This window comes from Monodelphis domestica, chromosome 1, assembly GCF_027887165.1.
Source record: "Monodelphis domestica isolate mMonDom1 chromosome 1, mMonDom1.pri, whole genome shotgun sequence".
Classification (NCBI taxonomy): Eukaryota; Metazoa; Chordata; class Mammalia; order Didelphimorphia; family Didelphidae; genus Monodelphis; species Monodelphis domestica.
Genome location: NC_077227.1, coordinates 692,977,817 through 692,996,107, shown reverse-complemented (window position 1 = coordinate 692,996,107; position 18,291 = coordinate 692,977,817). Strand labels below are relative to the sequence as shown.

The following is an 18,291-nucleotide window of genomic DNA, read 5'->3' as shown; positions in this document are numbered from 1 at the left end:
CTTCAAAGCTTTCAGACAACCTGATATCCTAGACTGGAAGGAAACTGAAAACTTTAGGATTAAGGATTCAGAGCAGGTGAATTTCACCCTAAGGAATGTTAAATCCAACTCCCTAGTTTTATAGAAGAAAGTAGTCAAGACATCTGCCATTTGAATGGAATGGGGATCTCAGAACTAAGAATTCATCCTGTTTTTTCACTTTGAAGGCAGAAATGCAGTCTCCCACTGTTTCCAGAATTTGTACACTGGGAATTCTTCCTTATTTCCCTTCTCCCCTCTTTCCCCAATTTCACACACTACAGAAAACATGAAAGATTATAGAAATATATTTGAACTTAGAATAAACAAAATGATCAAACTTCATTTGTTTCCTGAGGGAAACGAGCATGATAACTATGATGGGAGTGGTGAGAGTGGTGAGAGTGGCGAGAGTGATGTGAGCGACGCAAGCGATGTTTTTTGTCATGACTTTGCTTCTTCTCATATGCACCACTTGGATTAAACATAAGTTTTCTATAAATGAGGGCAGTATCTGCAATGGTAAATATAGTTGCCACAATTCCAATGATCTGTTTAAAAAAAAGAAAAAAAGATTACTTTTAATCATTCACAGATTAGAGAATAATGTCCCATTTCCCCTTATAATTTTTTAACAAAATATTCATAATGATCTTCACTGAATCTAGATATCTGGGGTAACTCCTTTCATTAGTTGTAAATTGGTTGAAATCTTATACATCATTTAGTCTAACCCCCTTTTCCCCACACTCTCATCCCTGTCAAAGTCCACTCTTTATCAAAGTTTTCCCAGTTAAGTAGGAAGAGAAAATAAATGCTTGTTAATGAAAATAAACATTTTTATTAAAGTTTCTCTAATAATTGTATGCAAAAGAGAATAAAAAGAAGGCCTGGTTATTCAGAAAAGACTTGAAAAAAATATTTGTCTTCTCTATACCGGTGTGAGCCAAGGAATCTCATCCTCTAGAACCATATTGGTGAATTTATAGCACATGTGCTGAATGTTGCACCCCTCCCCGTCTCAACATGCCCCTGAGGACATATCTCTCATCACCCACCCCTCTGTCCAGCAGCCCATGCAGTTTGGGCACTTGGTCTCTAAAAGGTTTGCCATCACTGGTCTAGAATACTGCATAAATTCATGTGACACTCAGCGTCCTATTACTGCCTCTTTTGTTTTACTATCTTGATTTTAATGGAATCATGAAATACTAAAAGAGGAAGGGTCTAGGCAAGTAGATAAGGAAACAAAGACCCAAAAAGGGAAATTATTTAGTCAGGTTCACACAGTACATGAGTGGTAGAACTATAAAACACAAATACATCTTTCCTACCACCCCATCTGCCACTTTCTCCATTCTTTTGGGTAAATGTGAACCAGCTCATCTAGGGAAGTTGTATTGGATGTATATACATGTTATAGAGAATTGGGCTATAGATGTCATAGACTAAGCTGCAATATTTTAAGAGAAACTGAAATACATGATGCTCTTGATAAACAAACTGATGGTGACTACTGTCTTTCTGAGAAACTGGGATCACAGATGGGAGCTATTCCTTCCCAGAATGGAGATTGGCTTTAGGCATTAAGCATATGGAGCAGAATTAGTATTGGAAACCCAGCACAGTGCTAGCCACTCATTGCCCAACAAGTCAGCCTTCCCTCAACCAAACAATCCCCCCATATCTTCAAAGTTGGCAGCATTTGGAGAATCTATATAAAGGTTATTTTTTTTAAAGAAGACGACAAAAAGGACCCAGTGGTCAAATAGGTACAGAGTCTGGTGCTAGCTTCCCAAGAATTTATTTAGCAAAGTAAACTTCATCCCTTACTCCAACCTCCAAATTCTGTTCTGAACACAATGCCATTCTAAGTGATTAGTGTATATCTGCAATAAGGATAGATAAACGTACTGGCCTGGTTTATAGCACATTTTTTTTTTTGAAGAGGACAGGTGTTCTCATGTGAAACTGTGGATCTTTTTGGACTAAAAACGGGATAATCTTTGTTTTTTCATATAAACGTAAAAGCAGTATGCCATGTGTAGACATAATTAGGCCTAAAGCACATTGACAAGTGGGAGAAGGATGATCAAAGGACCTAAGAGTTGGAAGGGACCAGAGAGGTCAACAAGTCCAGATCACTTAATAAACATGGAAACTGAGCCACACAGAGTAACCTCTTTAATAAGTATCCTGCCCAAAGCCACAGAGGTAGAATTCAAATCCAGAGCCACTGACTGCCCATTCTAGGTTCTTTCCATTAGAATTGTTGGCTTTCCAGAACTGTGAAAGAACTGGGTACTTTTAATCTGAAAAGAAAAGATTCATTGGAGCAAGGGTGGTTTAGGTGGATACATAATGACTGCTTTAATGACTGGGTTGCCATATAAAAGTGGCATTAGGGCTAACTAATAAGGTAACAAACAAGGAAGTAGATTTTGGGCCAAAATAAGGTTGAAGTTCCTAAAAATGGGAAACCCGGCTTCTGTGGGATATAATATATGGTTTCATATCGCTGGAAATGTTTAAGCATAAATTAGAAATACTGGCAATTTCAGGAGAGGGGTTGGATCAGATGACTGCTGAGGTCCCTTCTAAATCTGGGACTCTATGACCTTAGTTTTGTACCAATCTGAAGAGAGAGATAAGCAAATAACATTTCCATATGAAAGAACTACTAAATTATCTATGTGGGCTTGCAGATAAGGAATCACCATATTAACGTGAAAAAACCAAGGTTGTATACTTTCAGGAGTAAATGGCACTCCAATTTTAGTGTAAAATGATACCCCAATTCTGGGGACACAAGTGATGCTATTAACTATTCAAACAGACTTTTATTGACATCAACTGACTTAGAGAATGAAACGACTAATGCCTCTACTTACCCCTCCGACAGCAGTCAGTACTTGAGTTTCTGGTACCATTGCCAAAACGGACACAACAAGAAGGAACACTATGCCCACAACTGAGTTTAAAATATCCTGCAAACATAGCATCAAAAAGTCAAATTTTCCTGAAAAGTAAGATTGACAAAAAGTAAAGTCTAAGAAAGGCAGCATGTCAGTGAGGAGAGAATTGGGTTCAGGTTCTAGCTAGTGCTTCTCCAAGGTTCAAGTTTTTTCACACATACTGGGGATGAGGACTGAATAAGGTACGTGAAATGCTTTGCTAACCTTAGAGCACACGTCAGACCTTCTCGTTTGTAGAACTATAAGCAGTGAAAAATGAAGCGCCCTTTGACTCAGAGCCATACCCAGTGGTCCTGCTTCTCCCTATCAGAGGTGACTCACAGCTACTACTCCAGAACATGAAGAATTATGGGGCAACTATTTTGGGATATCAGTTATAGGATGTCAACATCATTCAGTGCAGGGAAATCAATCTTCCTGAGAACATATGTTCTAACTCAAATAATGAGACAGGGTGGTAGAGTGGAGAGAGCACTTACATTTAGAGGATCTGGGTTCAAATCCCAGGTCCATCACTTGCCCTGTATGACCCCTTTGGACCTCTGTATAAGGGGGTTGTCCTAGCTGGACCCATATCAAGCACTCAGTGCTTCTTGATTTTAAGAGCCTTCTAGTTCTAAATCTACAATTCTATGAAGGATTGTGCTGCCATCAATTAGATGTTCTGACAGGGCCATTCATACAAAACAAAACCCTCAGTCATCATTCACCTTGCCAAATGCATTAATTGGTCTGACAGTTGGGCTATTATTCTTGATAAGGTTACCCCATGTGATATGGCTGGTTGTCTTGAACTACAGCATTTGATTTCAGGAAATGTATTTTCAAGAAAAGGGGCTGTTGCGCCATTTCCTTCCTCAATTGTCCTACCAACCAGCATCAGCTCTTCAGTTTAAGCAGTGTTAAGTGGCCCTGCCAGGCCCTATCAGGACCATTTGTCTCCTTAGGACTGCCAGCAGTACTTGCTACTCTCTCTTGTTAAATGGCCTGAAATGCTAATAGAACATAAATGCCCATTCTCCTATGCCAACAGCTTCCCTGGCTTTTATTAAAATGTTATACCAGGAGAAGCCCTTTGCCCACAGCAGTTATCAGATTAGCTAGCAGAAAGGATGAGCTCAGAACACATTATAGTGGTGATGCCAGCAGAAATAAACACTGGTGGGGATGGTGCAATCAGGGTCTGGAAGTTGGGATGCTAGAAATGATGATCAAAGGAAGAAGGGGATATTAAGAATAACTTTCCTTAGGTCAGTTTTACCTGAGGCTGACCTGCATTACAAGTCCTCTGGGTTCTTGGGTAGTTGAGGTTCACTCATAGTTTGGCTTGACTGATGGAGTAAATGCTAGCATTTAGAATAGGCTACCCAATACACCCCAAAGGTTTTTTTCTGGTTCTATGAGTATACAAGTCTGCAGGGGTTATATATTAAATAGAGTGATACCATAGAAGAACATGTTCTTAAAGTATTCTGATTGATGCCCATTAATTGGAGACTGGATGAACAAATTATAGTACATGAATGTAATGGAATATCCCCCCAAAGGGATGGAGTCTGGGAAACAAGTGAAGCAGAGAAGTCTGTAGTTCAAGAACAACTTATACAAAACTATGACATTGTAAAGAAAAACCCCCAACAAATTCCAGTCTGTGGAAACAAAAATAATATTGCTCTTATAGTTAAGAAGAAGAGAGTTAATGCATACCAAGTATCTAGGTTCCAGCTTCTCACAAAACATTTAAAATTCACTCATTAATTACATCTATCAGCTGAATTATAGATTTCAAATTTCAAGGAAGGTAAGAAAAAAATTAATGCTGGTTTACCAAATAGTTAAGTTTTACAAAAGATGTTGAATGAGCTAATTACTTACTAATCAAAAAATTACCCTGTAGTTTGAAAATGAAATTTGTAGATATCGAGGACAAATTGTAATTGACTTAAAACCCTAAAATTTATAATCATATTTGTTGTTATTTAAATCAAGTTTTATTTATATCATGTGCACAATTAACCAAGGAAACTTATAAAAGCCAAAGCTATTCCAATGAAAACACCGAGAACATTGAAAAGGACTGTATTTTTATATGTATCCAAACATTAATTCTAAATAAGAGACCACGACAATAGTGTTTAGGTCTTAAAATGACAATACTAGAACATACTCGAAGCAATGAAGACAGAAGCACAAACCAGAATGGACTGAATCAAGAACTCTGATCGATGCAAGGATGAATCATTACTGCAAAGGATCAATGATGAACATAGTATAAAGGTAATGGACTTGTTGTACAAATATGATTTTTAGATATGGTCAATGCATGATTTGTTTTTCTTGTCAATGTTTATTTAAGGGTTTTGAAAACTGGAATGGGGAGTTATAGGGAGAATGGGGCTATTAATTGTGGCACTAAAAATAAGGCAGAGGGAGGGAAGGATTACAGAAGTAGCAAGTGGGGGGGGAAGGTAATAATAAACATCTTTAGAGTTCCCACTGTGTGCCAAGCACTCCGCTAAGTGCTTTTACAAATATCTATTTTTTATCCCTACAATAACCCTTCAAGGCTGGTGATATCATTATCCTCATTTTTTATTTGAGGGAACTGAGGCAAGTGGTGATTAGGTGGCTTGTCCTGAGTCACACAGCTAGGAGTGTCTAAGGCTGGATTTAAACCAAGATCTTCCTGACTCCAGGGCTAGGGCTTTATCCACTGCACCATCCAGCTGTCTCAAAAAGAGGGTCACTAAAGCTTTAGTGAAGGAAATTCAGAAGAAAACACAGGCAAGCAGAAGAATTTTGAAGCTAGTGTGTTGAATTTATTATACACTTAAAAACAATCTGTATGTTTATGGTTTCATATACAGTTCTTTTTCTGTTCTTTGTATGTGGAAATGCTCAGGTTAGTTACTTTGTCTAATTCAGGACAAAAATTATCCAAAACATTTTTAAAAGGGAAAATTATTGAGAAAATTCTGCATATTTTAACTAGCATATGTTGCTGCCTATTAATCCTCATTTTTTGCTTCTGAATTTAAGAGAGGAATTTTAAGAAAGGGTCTGAATATGAATAGCCTGTGCTCTCTCTGGCCAGGCTTTTATCAGATGTGAGCCAACAGCTGTCATATACTACATCTGAATTATGCAGTTTTAAAGATGAGTAGAGAGAGCCACCCCAGACACTTGGGATACGTCTGAAGCTTAAAGGTTAGAGGCACTCTTGCCTGCCAACTCTCCCAAGACAACCCTATGAATGGGACAGAGGACTGAGCACAGCTGTTAACAGAGTTTTATGTAAATGTGTAGAGAAAGCAGTCCCCTGGCCTAGGCTAAAAAGGACTTTAATATTCAAGAGTGGGGCTTATAGAGTACAGAACAGGTCTTATTAGACAGAAAAAAACATAACATTTTCACTATGAAAAAGAACACTTACGAGCAAAGGCCAGAACAAACATTTCCACAGTAGGTCAAGTCTTAGTACATACAATGTTAGGAAAAAAAGCCCAGTTATAGCCTCCAAAGATGTGACAACGATGTATGTTTCAGGGGCTTGAGCAATAATAAATAAGGTAAGGGATGTTACAGTCAAAATCTGTTAAGAAAAAAAGGTTTTACTTCAATATAATTATATTTCAAGTTGTAAACATTTATAACTATGAATGCTTTCTAAATACATAGGTATGAGGTGTGACTATGAAGTATTAAGACTGATTTCTTCTTTTCCTGGCCGAGGCAAAGTCCTCCACAGCATTTGTGCCCTTTTTAATCTTTTTTTCCTTCTTTTCCTCTCCCCAACCCCCAGGTCTTTGCTTCATCAGTCCTTCTTCCTCTTAAATCCTCAATCCCTCCCATTCCCAATCAATGGGATATGCTGAAGCAAATTCTTACCACTTTACTACTAAACTTATACACACACATATATATTTGGGGTCGGGGTGGAGGGAAGTTGCTTTCATCCCTGTAGGAACTTCACAATGTGGAAACTCCCTTTAACAAAGCATATTGCCCAAAATGATGATTAAATGATTTGCCCAGGGTCAACACTTAGCATGTGTCAGAGGTGCTACTTGAATCCAGGTTTTCCAAACTCTAAGGCCATCTCTCTATTTACCATGCCAGCAATTCTCAAAGTATGGTCTAAGACCTTTTCAAGGGTCTTTGAGGTCAAAACCTTTTATAATAACACTAGGATATTATTTATCTTTTTCACTCTCCTTCTTCCACAAGTATACATTGTTTTCTAGAGGCTATGTGACCTGCAGATTAGATTTAACTGTGAATATGAAGATTGAGTCATCTTGTCATACAAATGGAGAAAATCTACAGACATATAAATGGAATGGTGGCATTTAGAAGGGGAATAAGCATAACACCTAATATTTGCTAGGCACTGTGCTACTTGGCAAGGTAGATTTTATCATTACCTCGTTTTATAGTTAAGGGAAACGGAGGTTATGTGACTTCCCCAGGGTCATATTGCTAAAGTGTTTGAAGTTGGATGTAAATTCCCAATTTCCCAATACCAGGCACAATGCTCTATCCACTGGGAGCAAAAATGACTAACAAACTTTATAATGACTGGGCTGCGTGGTAAACATTTTCTCAAAAATGAAGGAAAGGGGGGCAGCTGGGTAGCTCAGTAGATTGAGAGCCAGGCCTAGAGACAGGGGGTCCTAGGTTCAAATCTGGCCTCAGATCCTTCCTAGATGTGTTGACCCTCGGCAAGTCACTTGACCCCCATTGCCTAACCCTTACCACTCTTTTGCCTTGGAATCAATACATAGTATTGATTCTAAGGTGGAAGGTAAGGGTTTAATTAAAAAAAAATAAATGAAGGAAGCCTGTCACCTTAAAGAAAACTGCCAATATTTATTGCCAATGATTAAATTTGAACTTTGAGGCGAAGACTGGAATTTTGGTGACTGTGCATCCCACCATTGTGGGCTTGACAGTTTCTCAGATACTTTATAAAGATTTTCTGATGACACTGGTGTTGATAATAACAAATTTATTTCTTAAAAATTGTATAATGAAAGATATTATTTGGGGCTCTGCATAACTCAGTGAAGATATTTTTTTCTAAATGATCAATACATAATGTTACAGAATCATAGATAGGTAAGCAATCTACTAAAAGGGCAAGATAAATCAATGGATTCCAATGTAACAGAATATGAAAAAATACATAGATATGGTTTCAGATTATGTACTGTAACTAACCTTTAAGAAACCAACACATGTTGCATTTTGCCCAGCTAGTATCAAAGAATATCCACAATTATCTGAAAAGGCTTTTTAATGTTATTTTAAATGAACTAATAAATATTTAAACATTTTTCAGTTTTAATTTCTAATATGGTACATATCAGTAGAAGTTGCCCATAAAAACAAAAGCTCTTTAGAGAGTACAATAATTTTTAACAGTAAAAGGGGGTCCAGAGACCAAAAAGTTAGAGAACTGCTACATTTATGATAATATAAATGCTCATTATTATTTTTAGATCCATTATTACTAGCACGTTACAATGGAAATTGGTAGATCTGGGCTGATATCAAGAGACTTGAGTGTGAATATTGCTTTCAATATGTACTTCTAGTTCTGTGACCATGAGTAAACTGCTTTTAGCCTCTATCAAACTGTTTCCTCAGCTGTAAAATGGTGGTAATAATTAATGCTACCTACTTCATAGTGGTGCTATGAAAGAGCTTTGTCAAATGTTATGTCACATAAGTTACAATCAGAAAAACACATTTAAGTTTTTCCTATTCTAAAATAACTTTTCCTTAACTCTAAAATACTCTAGAACTATGTTCAGAGTTGAATTCCTTTTAAAAACACCCCATAACTCATCCACTTATAATCTGGCTTTTGGCTCCACAACTCTAGTGAATGATTATTCCAAAGTCACAAATGACCTCTGTATTACCATCCAACAGCTTTTTCTCAGTCTTCATCCTTCTTCATTTCAATCACCCTCTTCTTTCTGATACTCTCTCCTCTCTGGTTTTTTTTTTTTGGGGGGGGGGGGAGAATCTTCTCTCCTAGTTCTCCTTCTATCTGTCTGTTCACTCCTTCTTAGGCTCTTTTGCTGCCTCATTTTTATTTAGGTCACAACTAATAACTATGGATGTCCCCCCAGGGCCCTCTTCTCTCTCTCTCTACTAGGTGACTTGGTCATCTCATCAGCTCCAATGGATTAATTTACCATCTCTAAGCTAATGATTCTGAAATCTGTTTATCAAACCCTACCCTCTCTTTTACACCTCTTAAACTGGATGTCACCTGTCCTCTAGTCATCCTTCCCAGCTTCCAAACTTTCCTATTACTTTAGAGGGCACTATCATCTTGCAAGTCCCTCAAACTCACAACCTAGGAGTCAGCCCAGATTCTTCTCTTTCACCAGCCCCACATCACATCCAATCTGTTGCCAAGGTCTATTTTACCTTTACAACATTCCTCCAATATGCCACCTTCTCTCTTTGTATACTGCCATCAGTCTAATACAGGCCCTCATTACTCCTTGCCTGGATTACTGAAGCTGCCTTCTGGGAGGGAGGTCTGCCTCAAGTCTCTCCCCAATCCAGTCCATCTTCCATTTGGCCAACAAAATGAATTTCTTAACACACAGTCCTAATCATGTCGATCTCTACTTAATAAAATCCAACGGCTCCCTATTACTGCCAGGACCAAATAGTAAATATTTTAGTGCTCAAAGCCCTTCATAATCTAGCATTCCTTCCCCTCCCTCCTTTCTGGTCTCCTTTTACCTTACCCTCTCCATGTACTCTGTGATCAAGCCACTTTGGTCTCCTTGATGTTTTCTGAATAAAATACCTATCTCCTAGATTCAGGCCTTTTCTCTGGTTCCTCTCAGGTAGAGAATTCTCTTCCTTTTCATCTCTGCTGCAAGAATTCTAAAAGAAATCTGCATTCCAAAACAATCCCTGGATACAATATGGTGCTCTCTCCCACCCCTTGGCTCAGCACTCTAAGGCCTCCCACTCCATCCCAACCCCATCCCTCACAAAAACCCAAACAAACCAAAACCCTAAAAACAACAAAAAAAATCTTTCCAAGTGAAAGCAGAAAGACTGAAGCCTGTAGAGATCCCCACTGCTGCCAGATCTGGAGCTTGGCTTGTGACTTCTGGCACCAAGAAAGACCTTTGCCCTACTGCCCACTCAGCTTTACATCTGGTACCATATGTCTCTATGATGTGTCCTCTCCTATCGCTGTCAGAGCCCATGTGTATGCCCCCTATATGTTGTTGTTCTTGGCTGCAGCCTCTGCATATTGCTCTTGCTTCTCTGGCTCTGGCCCCTCCTTCCTTTCCCCATCCTTGGGCAAATTTGTATTTCAAAATTGTTACTGAAATGCCCATTTGTATGAAGGGAGAAGAGTCTGGTGTTTTTTATGTTGCCTCCTCTGTTAGACTACGAGTTCCTTGAGGTCAGCAAAGACTGTCTTTTGCCTTTGTCATATGACCAGGGCTTAGAATTGTCTGGCACACAATAGGTCAACAAATGCTTGCTGCTTCTTCCTTGAAACTTACATTGAACTCTCCTATTCATCTTTCTGGCTATCTTATGATTCCTCAAAATTTGCTTCTCTAATCCTAAGCTCCAGACCGGTAACCTCAGCTACTTGCTTGGTATTTCCGACATGGTGGGACTGTGGGCCTTTAAGACATTTCTCTTTCATCAACCAGCCCCAGGACTGGGTTCCTTGGTTCCCTTTACTCGTTTCTCACTGTTGTCACCTATGCTCTTGGTCTGGGAGAAGACATGGAGCTGGCTTTGCATGAAGAAAAGAATGAAGGTTTTCCCCCTTTTTTCTGCCCTGCTTTCTAAAAACAACCTTTCTTTGGGTTTCTTTCTGGTGCTTTACTATTAAGCATTACAGGGGAATCTACAAAGCATTAAAATAACTAACACAGTAGGAAGAATGTTTTTGAGTTTATACAAATTATAATAGATAATCTAGGCTCTTTCATAAGGTTATCATTTTTCTCTTGTCCCCCAATCCTATATTCTCTCTCTCTGACTCTCCTCTTTGGTTTAATTTTCACCAATGTACTTTAGATCAGTGTATCTTAGATTTAGAACTTGAAGGGGCCTTAAAAGTAATTTAATCCAACTCTCTCATTTTATAACTAAGAAAGCTGAGGCTTTCAGTAGTTAAATGATTTGCCTCATACTTCACTAAGAGTTTAAGGACCTTGACTCATCCACCTTTTAAATTGAGGGCATTGACAAGAGGCTTGTTTCCTCATATCTCCCTGACATCATTCCCACTGTCTACTCTTCATTCCAGGCTTTCCCTCCCTCTTCATTCCAGTCTGATGGAGAGGTAGCCCTCTTCTTTGCCAAAGCTAACTCTTACTACATGCAACTTTGATACCATTTCTTCTTGTTCTCGCCAGCCTACTGCTCCCACTTCCATCTCTTCTCTAATCTTTGATCTCTCCCCATTACCTGGTTCCTTCTATGCTACCTAACAACATGCCCATGTGTCCCTAATCCTTAAAAACAAACAAAAAACCGACCTTACACCATCATACTATTCTGGTGATTTCTCAATCAGCATATGATCCTGTTACATCACCTTTTACTCATGGATATTCTTTCCTTTCAGGGTTTCTGCGGTTGTTCCTTCATGTTTTGTTTTGTTTTTCTTGTTTGAGGACTGCTCAGTTTCTTCTGTTGCATCTTTCATGTCATTAATGCTGAGTGTCTCCTATGGCTCAGTCCTCGGTCCTCTTTTTTCTTTCCTTACTATTGCACATGGTGATGTTATCAGCTATTTCAATGGCTTTCTAATTGGTTTCTCTGCTTCAGTTCTCCCTCCATTCTGATTCATCTTCCATATAGCTGCCAAAGTAATAGCCTAAAGCACAAGTCTGACAGGTTACACATATTTCTTCCCCACTTAATAAACACCAGAGTTTCCATATGACCTCTAGGATCAAATAGAAACTCCTCTGCTTAACATTTAAAGCTTTCCCCATCAGGGCCCCTTCCTTTGTTTTTACTCTTTTTACACATTCCTCCCCTCTGTGTACTCAAAGGTCTAGTCATACTTGTTGCTTCTCCCAGGGCTTTTCCTCCCTCTCTCTCTGCCTTTTGTGCTCACTGTCCTCCATGCCTAGAATGCTCAGTCTCTATTACTCTTCAGAGAATCTTCAAGATTTCTTCCAGACTTACCTCAAGTGCCACCTTCTCCAGGTGGACTTTCTTGTGTCTCAGTCTTAGTGCCTTCCAATTCCTCTGTAATGTAGGGATAGGAAACGCAATTTTACTGGCATTAGGGACTCTGGGATAAGGAAACTTCCTCAAGGTTATTGTGACTTGCCCTGGGTCACACAGCCAGTATGTAAGAGTCAGGACTTGAACCCAGATTTTCATGGCTTCCAGGTTCTCCATCTTGCATTTTTCTCTATATACATGTTGTTTCCCTCATTGGAATTTAAGCTTTTTGAGGGCAGGGACTGTTTTTTTCTTTGTATCTCCAGACTTAGCACAGTGCATGGCACATAGTGATTTATATAAATGCTAAATAGTTGGTTGAATGATTGTCCAAGATTACTCAGGTAACAAGTAGCAAGATTGAGTTTTGAATCAAGGAGTCTGATTCTAAATCCATAGTCTTTCCCCTTATTCCAAACTTCCTCCCAAGGCCTATATATTAAGTTTTAACTTTTTTTCTAAACTCTAGGCACACCCCCCTAACTGCATTTTTCTACCTACATATCCTTTCAGCCACTTGAAAACATCATGTCTATTATTGAACACATCTTCTCTCCTAAACTTGTTCCCTCCTGAATTCCCTGTTTGTTGATGGCGCTATAATCCTCCCTGAATATATAATCAAAACCAATCTTGGACTTTTCTTTCTCCATCATTGCCTCTCCCTCTCCCATATACAACTGAACTGCCAAATTTTGAACAACTGTACAACTTGTACAACTAAGACCAGTGTAATAACCTCCTAATTGATTTTCCTATCTTCATCATTTCCCCTCTCTAGTCATAAAAGCACACAGCTAGTGATGAAATGAACCTTACAGGTAATCTAATACAATCCTCTATATTTGTTTGGAAATTGTTTTTTGCAGATGAGGAAACTATGCCAAAGAAACGACATATGACTTATTCAAGGTCACAAAATTTGAAACTGAACAAAAGTCCTCTTAAATCCAAACCCAGCACATGTCCTTTCAGCTACTGGCAATAAAATATTCTTAAGGCTTAGGTCTAACAATGTTATTCTTTTACTCAAAAACTTTCAGTAACTCCCTACACCATTTAGGAAAAATTCCTTAGCTTGGCTTTTAAAGTGCTCCATAGTCTAGTTGCATCCTCCCTTTTTGACTTCATTTATTTAGTATTACTCCTCTGTATTCTGGTCAAACTGTAGTACTAGTTGGTTCCCAAATTTGACATCCAATCTCCCACCACCATACATTTTTGTACACTGTCTCATGCCTGATATGTGATACTTCTTCAGTTTTACTTTTCAGAATCCTCCAACTCCTACAAAGCCCAATTTATTTGCCCTCTTGTCCATGAAACCCTTCCTGATACTTCTAGCTAAAAGTGTTCTCTTCCTTCCTTGATATTCCTGGAGTACCTTTTGCATCCCTCCTTTGATGCCACCATTTCCTACTCCATATTATACTTATATGTCTAAATTATAACTACATCCCACCCTCTTACCATAAGCAAAGTAAAGGCCATTCCCCACTATCTATAATGCATAGTAACAGAGGCACTTAGCACTTTACCACAAAATGGGCATTTAATTATTTGTTGCTGCTCAAAAAAAAAAAAATACAGGGAGACCTTAATCCTTCATAGTCCCAGCTCTCGTCTGACCTTACTCCTTCAAACTTGGTCTAACCGGCTGGAGCTGCATATTACCTTTATCGGGTCTACATTTCTAGTCAGTAGATTGGGTTTGGCAAAGCCCCTGCAAAAGATTTGTTTCCCCAACTTTTAGCATTAGTTACACTTATGTAAATTCTAATGTTTGAAGAGGCACTTTTCTTAAAAGAATAGACTGTGAAAGATTTCCATTTTTGGATGAGGAAAACTGAAATGATCAGGTGATTTGTCCAAAGTCACACAGTATTTCTACTGACTCCAAGTCACTATACTATTTCTAATATAGTAGTCTACATCTTAAACCCTTACCTCCTAAGGCAGGAGGAGCTTCATGACCATGGCATAAGCCTCCTCTACCATTTTACCATTTACCTAAGGAGTCCCTGGGGCTATAAACCTGCAAAGAACTTCTACTCTTTGGCCTTGCTGGCTACTATGAGCTAAATAAGCCTTCTCTTTATCTCTGGTTTCCTGGACGAGTAGGGAAAACAAAACAAAAATAACTTTGTTTTTCTGTTCTACATTTGATTTCTTTCCTAGGTTAAGACCTTCCTGGAGATGTCAATGCTTTGACCTCTGAAAGCTCTTTTGCCTTTTCAAGTAAACCATCCCAATTACTTAAAACAAATTTACTAGCAATTTTGTCAAGTGAAGTTTCACTTACTCCATCTACTACTGATTTATACTGGCAGCTAGGCCCTGGTCCTGCCCTGACCCCTTCTCCGGAGGCCACATGGCCTAATTTGCCATGGCTCCTTCTTCCTCAGGCACAAGTTCTCTCATGTATGAGTTCCAAAAGACTTGCTTTTCTTTACTTGTTCAACAAATGACACTTAGTAGGCCTTCCAAGGAACTCTTTTCATGACTCCCTTGGCTCCCATTTCAGTGGCACAGTTGAAATAACAAATATTCTGGGGCCAATGAAAAAAAAGATACCTTTCTCTTGCCCAGCAGGCTCTATCACCCATCTTCCAGTGTTCAGGGTCGATGAATCATTCCTCAAGTCTCATCCCCTCAGGGGAGTGGTTTACTAGAATCCAGGTTTACAATAGGAAAATCAGTTAACATATGGCAAATAACAACAAAACAATGAATAAAAATAGGATCATGGCACCATAACCTTCAATCCAATATAAGCATGTCCAAAGATACCTCATTATTTTTGGTTTCTTCCCTTCCCTTATTCCAACTATATTCTCCTTCTTACATCTTTATACCAGTAATAGCACCATCATTCTTCTCACTCACTCTGGTGTGAAGCCTTAGAATAATCTTTCACCCCTCTCCTATCAATTTTTTCCCCCTAATCCTTTCCCCTTCCTATTTCCCCCTTCTTTCCTCATCACCTCTCACAAGAATTCAAGACAATTTCCCCAAAGGGTCTGAATGCTAGCTCTGCTACTATCTTTGTGACCAAGAGCAAGTCATTTCAACTCTGAGCCTCAGCTTTCTCACCTGCAAAACAGAGATGATAATACTTGCCGAACCTACCTTATAGTGCTGTCAAAAAAAATTTGAAGTATTATATAAATAAATGTGAGCTTGTGTTATTATTATTACTTCAAGGCCTATTCCTATGCCCCTTCCTCCATGAAGCCTTTCCTGTTTCACCTAGCTGGAGGTAACCTTTCCTTCCTCTGAACTCCCACAGTACTTTTTACCTTTCTAATGGTACTTATTAAATTCTATCTTATATTTACAGTTATCTGGATAGATGCTTCTTCTCCCTTTGTAAATTCCCAGAGGTCAGGGGCTTTGTCTTATTCATCTTTGTAACATCCATAGTGCCTAGCACATATAAGGTGCTCAGTGTCTGTTAAGTGAACATATGAAAATCTGTTATATTACTTTATAGTCACACCTGACAAGTACCTGTAATTTCTATTATTAAGGTTTTAAGGCCTCAACTTCCTTAAACATAATGCATTTTTCCCCAGATGTCTTAAGTTAATCTCAAATTATAGTTATATCCTCTTGGTGTCTGTAGAGTTTTCAACCCACAACCTCATGTTCCATTTTCTAGTAAACTTGGATATATTAAATTATGGAGAGTGGGGCATATTAGCATATTAATGGTATTTTCTCTACTTTGGTGGCTACATCCTCCTCCCTATTTTCCCATTAATGGGACTGCCCTGAGGCCCTGCTCTCCCCTGCCTTCCCTAGGCCATGCACAGCCTGCTCCCTCTGAGACCTCCAGTGAATTCTTTGGCCACTCCTCTGGTGAGGGAGGGTGAGGGCCCATAAACCTCGAGGATGGAGCCAGCCCCCAGAGAGCCTATTCTAATCTACCCAGTCCTTAAACCCAATACGCCTGGCCCAGCATCCTCTCCCTCCAGACCTTCCCTCACCAGCCGCATAATCTTCACTATGCCCTTGATGGAGAACAAGTAGGTCCTCGCAGTCCTGGTCTCCTCCACCTCTGTGGTTGTGGAGTCCATGGCACAAGCGAGAGCTTTCTGGCCAGCTCCGACACTCTCTCTCCTGGCTTCCTCCGACTTGAGTCAACGGCAGGAGCCTCGCGCCGGCATCCCAACATCCCGCAATCCTAAACAGCTCGCGTGCCCGCCTGCCTAGACTCGTGACATACCCAGGGCATCAGTGCGCAGGCGCATATACCTTAACACACACCCCCCCCCCCGCCCCGCCCGCCTCAGTACGCATGTGCATCTACTTAGTGATTCCCTTGCATGTGCCTCAAAACCTTCCTTGCCTTACTACGCATGCGCACCCTCTGGACTCCCTCCAGAGTCTGTTTTAGCATAATGAAGGAAAGCAGATAGTTTGAAAGTAATACCAGAGGGAAGACAAAAAAAAAATAGGTATGTGATTTGCAGTTTACATTTATCTGGAACTTAATAGTCACCTCTTAACTCTTTCTTGACCATGAAAAGAGAAAAGCTTGTTTAAATCAGTAAGCAACTTAAGTCATATCAGTGAGAGGTCTTATATATGCTAAAATATTTATAGTGCCAACAAAGAACTTAAAAAAGAGCAGGTGACAATGATTGGGGAATGTCTAAACAAATTGCAGAATAATGGAGTATTATGAAATAATGACTAAAAGGAATTCAGAGGAACTTTGAGAAGATTTTTATAAACAGATGTAAGTAGAATCAAAAGAACAAGATGCCCAAGGAACACAGTAATGTAAAGTAAAATAACTTTCAAAAATACAAGAACTTTGGATATTATAAAGAAGCTGGTACCTCAATTTCCCGATTATAATTAGAAGAGGAAAAGATTATTTGTGAAGCCACATATCTTTGTTCTGTATAGCTTGCTTTAGAATAAAGGTACGTAATTATTTATAAGGGAAGAGGGCAAAATACAAACTTGAAATAACCCATTATTAGAGGAAGATATTAGCTTAATTCTCATAGCTTTGTGTGAATAGATTAAACCAGAGGAAAAGAGATGATTATAAACGAATAATGAGATAATTTTGCTTATATGAAACTAAAAGGCTTCTGCATAGACAAAATTAATGAACCTAGGACAAGAAGGGAAACAATTGAATGGGGGGAAATCTTTGTATCAATTTCTCCAATAAGGATTTGCTATTCAAGTAATATAAATAATTAATGAATACATGCCCCCTTTCTCTTAAGCATTCTCTAGTAGAATAAATGGTTAAATGATATGAATAAATAGCTCTAAAAAAAAGAATTGGAAATTAACAACCATACAAAAGAATGCTCCAAATCACTAATAGAGAAATGCAAATCCAAATAACCTGAGGTTTCACCTCACAACCAGCAAATTGGCAGAAATGACAAAAGATGTCAATAGTTAATGTTGGAGGGGTTGTGGAAAGATAAAACACATTGGTGGTTTTTTGGTGGAGCTGTGAATCAGTATTACCATTTTGGAAAGCAATTTGGAATTTTGCAAATAAAGTGATTAAAACATCCGTATCTTTTAACCCAGATATTCCATGCCTTATATACTCCAGGGAGACCATTGATAAGAAGAAACTACCTATTTACACAAAAATTATTATGGCTATACTTTTGGTGATACCAATGAATTGGAAACAAAAATGATATCTGTAAATTGGGGAATGGCCAAAAAAATTGTGACATGAATATAATGGAATAACTTGTAAGAAATGATGAATGATATGAATGTGCAGAAGTATGGAAATATTTACATGAGCTAAAGCAGAACCAAGAAAATAATATATACAATGACCACAGCAATGTAAAAAGAAAGAACAACCACACATGCAAAAAAGAATTAAAAGTAAATGTTGTGAAGTTATAAAGAACAAGCATGACTTGAAAGGAAAGATGTGAGAGGACATGACTACCCAAATCTTTGAGGATATTGGGAGGTCTAGATGTTCCCACTTTTTCAGTGTATTCATTGGTTGTTTTGATTTTTCTCTCATTTTATTTCTTTTTTTTTTAAA

The 18,291-nt window shown here is 38.7% G+C and overlaps 2 protein-coding genes across 2 annotated transcripts in view; one reads left to right on the top strand and one right to left on the bottom strand.

The window, feature by feature from the left end:
• The window catches only part of TK2 (thymidine kinase 2), a 110,313-nt gene that overhangs the window by 49,879 nt on the left and 42,143 nt on the right, over nucleotides 1-18,291 (top strand). The window lies entirely within an intron of this gene.
• Nucleotides 311-16,466, bottom strand: LOC100018815 (chemokine-like factor). The gene is made up of 4 exons (XM_001371849.4): nucleotides 16,229-16,466; nucleotides 6,427-6,585; nucleotides 2,910-3,005; nucleotides 311-569 (listed from the first exon to the last, which is right to left on the bottom strand). The coding sequence occupies exons 1-4, from the start codon at nucleotides 16,316-16,318 to the stop codon at nucleotides 354-356; spliced, it is 561 nt and encodes a 186-aa protein (XP_001371886.1). The 5' UTR covers nucleotides 16,319-16,466; the 3' UTR covers nucleotides 311-353.

Coding starts and splice junctions, on each gene's coding strand:
- LOC100018815 (XM_001371849.4), bottom strand. CDS start 16,318: ATGGACTCCACAACCACAGAGGTGGAGGAGACCAGGACTGCGAGGACC. Junction 6,586..16,228: donor TAGTGAAGATTATGCGGCTG/GTGAGGGAAGGT, acceptor TTTTCTTAACAG/ATTTTGACTGTAACATCCCT. Junction 570..2,909: donor TACTGACTGCTGTCGGAGGG/GTAAGTAGAGGC, acceptor TTTTTTAAACAG/ATCATTGGAATTGTGGCAAC.